Source organism: Nicotiana attenuata, chromosome 1 (assembly GCF_001879085.1).
Source record: "Nicotiana attenuata strain UT chromosome 1, NIATTr2, whole genome shotgun sequence".
NCBI lineage: Eukaryota > Viridiplantae > Streptophyta > Magnoliopsida > Solanales > Solanaceae > Nicotiana > Nicotiana attenuata.
In genome coordinates this window covers 66,279,571-66,285,710 of record NC_031989.1, presented here as the reverse complement: position 1 = coordinate 66,285,710, position 6,140 = coordinate 66,279,571, and the positions used below count along the sequence as shown (strand labels likewise).

At 43.5% G+C, this 6,140-nt stretch overlaps 1 protein-coding gene across 1 annotated transcript; it reads left to right on the top strand.

Annotated features, from left to right (window-relative positions):
* On the top strand, positions 3,451–5,850 carry LOC109228010 (U11/U12 small nuclear ribonucleoprotein 31 kDa protein). The gene is made up of 2 exons (XM_019393201.1): positions 3,451–4,476; positions 4,962–5,850. The coding sequence occupies exon 1, from the start codon at positions 3,482–3,484 to the stop codon at positions 4,268–4,270; it is 789 nt and encodes a 262-aa protein (XP_019248746.1). The 5' UTR covers positions 3,451–3,481; the 3' UTR covers positions 4,271–4,476; positions 4,962–5,850.

Sequence of the window (6,140 nt, the reverse complement as noted above, 5' to 3'; positions counted from 1 at the left end):
GTCCTCTTCTCCTCCCGGCGGGCGCTCTCAATCTCCAGGATGAGAGTCTGATAAACAGACGAAGAAGGGTCAGCAAAGGCAAATAACGTAAAGGAAAGAAGAAACTAAAACGCTAAGAGAGAAATTACTCGCAGGGCCATCCCAGAAATGCCTAACGATAGGTCTGTATCCTTCAACGTCTGCAAGGTCCTGTTCTCAGATTCCGCACATAGGGGAGCCAAAGCTGGAACCACACTCTCCGAGTTGACCAACAAGTTGAAATCCACGGGGATGACAATATTTTGAGTGGACCCCTCGGTCATCACCTCCACTCGAGTACTCGAAAGTCCGCACCTCCTCAGGGTCGATATCAGAACCGGACCCGTCATCCTCCACAACGACCGTTTTTCCTCTACCACCAGTAGACGAAGAGCCAACCTCGGCTGCCCCTGGTGTTTCCCTTTCCGCAGTAGCCTCCGCCATCTCCAACGGCCTAGTTTCCGCGACAATCTCCGGTGGGGGAGCAGTCTTCGCAGCTGAAGGGCACGCCGCTTCCACATCCACTATGATTGCCCGCTCAGGTGTGGCCATGTCCTCTACTCGTCGCCTTTTCAATGGCGTCGTTTCCTCCTCGGCGGGGGAAGATTCATCCACTAAATGAAATACCGAGCAGGCTGGGACCTCCGCTGATGGAATGGCCGTCTAACGACCAGGTTCGCTTAATATCGGAGTCTGGGAAGAAGTATTTCGCACAGACTCAGCCAACACAAACTGCATCCTAGTCGAAGCAACCGCCTGGCGAAATGCGGGGATAGAAGCCTTCACCTTCTTAGAAGTTCTCTAACCTAACATCAAAAGAAAACCATAAACGGAAGAAAGAAATGCACCAAAACAAACGCGGAATAGTTATAAGGGTGAAACCCGACTTATCGGTCGAGGGCTTGAGCCCAAACCTCTTGTTGAAAGACGCCTAGCCACGGATCCCTATTGTGTGAGCCAAGACATGGGCCACCAATCACTGATATCGACGATCAAAGAAGGGGGATGCCTCTCGGATGCAAAAGGAAAAACAACGTAACAAGTCACGAAACACGAAGAGAAGGGAAGAACTTACTCCAAATAACGACACTCACGAGCAAAATTCAATTGTTCAGGAAATTCGCTAGGGTTCGCCATCACGTGCTCGGTTTTGTTGAATAAATAATGGGCCCAAAATCGGCGGTTCGTCCTATCATCCATCCCCACCACCAACCATTTAGTTTCGCGGTGGCGGAGGTGAATCATCGTGCCCCTATGGAAGCTCGGTCCGAAGAGATGTAGTAGATGGCGGATAGAGACTTCGCAGCCGGCGAGCTCCGCAAACTTTGCCAACATAAGGAAGATCTTGTAAAGGTAGGGAGAAAGATGTGCTGGGCAGATACGGTAGTAGCGGCAGAACTCTTCCGCCAACGGAGGAAGAGAATAGCCTACCTGGAATGGGTAGGCGTAAAACACATAATACCCAGGCCGGTGAACTTGAACCACGTCATCTCCGGCCGGAACCAGGTCAACGTGATCTGGAATGCCATATTTGATCCTAAGGGCGGGAAGGTGCTTCGCCTCCATCTCAGACTTCGCAGACTCCGCTTCAAGGGTGGATTCCTTAGAGAATTCAGACCTAGAAGTAGGGTTACTACTCCACAGTGGGAAAGCCCTCATCCTCTATAACCGCTGATTCTCCGTTACCAGAAGGCATGGACACCGATAATAGAGTAGGGTCAGAGATCGTCTCAGCGTTGGGGGTCACGTTAGCCATTTTCCGCTAATGTGTATACGATGGAACAAAAAAGGCAGAAATGGTGGCAACGACCGCAGTTGCAGGGAGAAAGAACACAAGAAAGAGAAAGGGAAACAAGTGCAGGGCTGAAGAAATCAGAGAATGCAAAAGTTCCATTGAGAAGCTTTCCCCTCTATATTTATAGACATCAGAGGCATTCGTATCGATGCAAGCAACCGCCAGTGGCCCTAGAATCGAAACGATATGAGCTCGAGGAATAAGGCAATGCATCGGGAAGATGCGCAATGATGATGCATGCGTAGTGATGTCACCCTGCACCAGCCTCATGACCAACGACTCTCAGAACGACACGTCATCATTTCGGCTACGGACACCTCTACTCGATCACCAAGTCAAAAAACTTTTCCTAAGTTGCCAACTGATAAAGTCCGCTCATCGAGGCCGGCCAGAAGGCGACCTCGACAAGAGGATAGACTATTTGTATGGGTCAAAATCCGGCTTAGGAAATCAGGCGTAGGAAGGTCGTTAAGTGAGGAATGTGTTTTGATTTGGGCGGCCAAGCCGAGGTCGGCTGAAGCCCAACAACGAACAGTCGCTGAGCAAGCCGTTGTAGCCGAGGTCGAGTAGCGAAGAGTAGGAACAACGGCTAGTGTAGTCTTGGGACTAGTGATAGGAATATTCTCTTGAATATTCCCTTTGTTGTACTTTTTTAGGGTTTTTAGAGAACATCCCATATAAATAGAAAATGAGAGAGGAAAAGGGGCACGTGAGATTCATTCGGAGAAGAACTATTGTAAGAAGTTGACTGTTGAGAAAAAATACAAAGTTTACCTTTCCATAGTGATTGATTTTGTCAATTATTCTTCCTTTCTATTCACACGGTCCAAGAAGGCATTGTTCATTTTCTTATTGATTGCCACACTTTGTTGTCGGGTGGAAGAATCTTCCACATCACTCAATATTTGGGTGAATCGTTCCTCCTATTTACATTTATTGCCATTATTCATATTTATTGCTCATCATTCATTCTTCATTTATTCTCAAAAGCATGCACTTAATATTCTGATAATCGACTCCACGCGTTGAGCAGATGATGCCATTTAAACATTTAGCTAGATCTAAGAATTATTATGCTTGACTAGGATTCACCTTTCACCGTATTTATCCTTTGATTAGTTTAACAAAAAGTACTATACTTTTTGGTCAAACAACATATAAATATAATCAATTAAACCATTTTTTTTAACTTATTAAAAGTTGATAGTTGTCACACACTTTTGGTAAAATTCGGTCCTTTTCTTGATCAATTCCTATAATGTCAATTCTTTTCATTTTTTTGTTTTTATAATAAGTCTAACCCACCCTACCCCACCCCCACCCCCACTACTTAAAGTAAAGGGAGTACTAAGGCCCGTTTGGCCATAAGTTTTCCCAAAATAAATTTGGAATTTATTTTCAAAACTCATGTTTGGCCATAAATTTTGCTCATATTTTGGTTAAATCCCAAATCCCAAATTTCAAATCCAAATTCCAAAACTTGAAATTATATACATATTTTTCTAAAATAAAATTGGAAAATATATTTTGAAGGTTAATGTCCAAACACATTTTCATCTTCGAACCTAACTTCACCCAAATCAGATTTTTTAAAATAAATTTGGGATATATGACCAAACCGTAGCTAAAGTGTAAGGCTCGGCAGCTAACTGTTAAACGAATCGTAAAATGTCGAGGAAGAAAAAACACAGCGACGACGAAGAAGATGAAACCTTCTACTACCGCTACTCCTCCGCACCTTCACCGGCGCCGTCGTCCTCCGCCACGTCCAAAACCTCTTCCACTTCGCGCGGCAGCGGAAGCGGCAGCGGCGGACTAGCTCCATCAAAATCAACAGTGTACGTGAGTAATCTCGATTATACCCTCACAAACTCCGACCTCCATACAATCTTCTCCACTTTCGGTAAGGTCGCTAAAGTAACCGTCGTTAAAGACCGGGTGACCCGAAAGAGCCGCGGAGTAGCATTCATCCTCTTCGTTTCAAGAGAAGACGCAACTAAAGCCGTGAAAGGAATTGACAAAAAGGTCCTTAATGGCCGAACCCTAACGGCGTCAATCGCCTCGGATAACGGCCGTGCAGCAGAGTTTATAAGGAAGAAGATTTATAAGGATAAAAGTAGGTGTTATGAGTGTGGAGAAGAAGGGCATTTATCGTATGAGTGTCATAAGAATGTGTTTGGACCAAGGGAAAGGCCCGAGCCGTCGAAGAAAGGGCGGAGGGGTGGTGGTGGTGGTGGTGGGAAGGGGGGCGGTGGGGGTGGGGAGTGGGAGGAGGATGGGGAGGGGGAGGACGAAGGTGGAGAGGGTTTTGATGATGATAATTGGGCTTCAGTAGTGGATAGAGGAGCAGAAGAGAGACTATTGAAGGGAGATGATAATGAAGAATGTAAGAAGGAGAAAAGGAGGGAGAAAAAGAGGAAGGGTTATTTTAGTGATGAAAGTGATGAGGATGATTGATTAAAAATGGGAGCTTTTTGCTCCATAGCTTACCATGCTAAGTAAGTTGTGTATTCAAGGGTAGAAGGGCGAGCCCATTATCCCGAGTTTCGAAGGTTGTGAGTGGTACTAAGGGTTGGCCCCTGATGGATTTATCAGTCATAAAAAAAGGAGCTTTTAGCTTATCTCTGTAGTTGAGGAATGATTTTCTATAGTGTTAATCAAAGGTATTGAAAGTTTTGCACTCACTCCTTTCTTTTTGTTGTGTTTTTTATTAATCTATAAAATGATGTTAGTGTAGTTTTGGTAATTATTGAGTATAGTTTGATTTTGTTGGTAAATATCAGTATGATGCTGGATATATATTATTTCTGAACTAGATAGTAGTAGTATGTATGTAGCATTACAGAATTTGTTATAAGTTGTATCTTGTTGGCAAGATGTTATACTTGGTAAAAATTCCAGTTTTATGGACATTGTGGTTCTTTTTACTTGCCCCTCTTTACATATGAGTTTGGAGTTCAAGTTGCACCTAAGTGCTGAGAGTCGTGCTCCAACTAATTGGAATTATGTCTTTTCGTGGTGTGACTAATTTATGCTAGCGTTATTGAGGGGATCATGCGTTTTTGAAAAGTTGAGATTACGAGCTAAGGTTTTTCTGTTATTTTTAGTTTGTTGGATTGAATTGACTTTTTTTGCTTCTGGAAATCAGGCTTTGACCATGATTCCAAGGGTCTGTGATTAAGTTCTGTAACTGGATTTGTTTGGGGAGGTCTTCGGCTCTTCGCACTCCAAACTCTCCTGAAGTTGAATCGCATCTGCTATATTGGAGTCCTCCCTTGATATGTATTATTGAGTCCGTCCAGTGGTGTCTTCTCTGGAGACTTCGATGAAAGTTGAAACATTTGAGAATTTTTAGTCCTCTAGGTGTGGTGGTGCATTGACTTCTCCATTACTTTTTATCCGTGCTTCTCTTGGAAACCATCGTCCTCAGTTTTTCTTTATGAGATAGTGAGGGAGAGGGCTGGATAAAGTTAGAAAAAAGAACCACCAACAACAATAATAACAACTACACCTCAAGCCCCAAGTAGGCGCAGTCAGCAATATATGAATCCTTTATATCCATTCTACTCTATACGAGCCCAAGATTCCAAGAGTTCATATGAGTATTCTTGATAGCTCCACAGACTGTTTCTTTCTGCTGCTTGATAATACTTTTGGCAGTGGAATTTCATTTTCTGTATCTCTGTAGCGACACATTTGCATCCACTCACATTTTACTGTTTGCACATAATTGTGATCCAACAATGAGTAGAGCAGGTGGGCTATAACTAAGAGTTGATGTTGTTTCGCCTCATGTTGCGCTTTCAGAGAAGTGCCCGTGACACCAGTCCTGCAAGAATTAAATTACGCAGATATGGTGGTGCTGTTGCATTTATAACCATGGGTTTCAGATTAACCTAACATTTCCCAGTTTTGCTTAGTCTTGGTGTCACTTTTTAATGCTCTTTCCAGAGTTTGCCCCTTTACCCTTCTTGTGAACCCTGACATGCCTCATTTTGCATTCTCTGTTGGTTATCTGTTAGTATATGTTATACCTTCATAATCCTTGTCATTCAGCTCATGGTCATCAGATTGAGGGGATCTATTCATTACTTCTGCGTTTATATGTGGAGGCAAGGGGGTTTTCTTATCAAGTTGCTTGTTTCTCTTTTTGCTAGTAAGGAGAGGCAACCTGGAGGATCTTAGTTTTAGAAGTAGGATGGCTAGAACCTCGTTTTCATTCATACAACCATAATTTAGGTCCTGATTCAGTCCATTATATGTAACAAGTCTTTTTGTTAGAAACCTTAGAAATGGAAATGTACGTAGTTGACCAGAAAAAGTCATT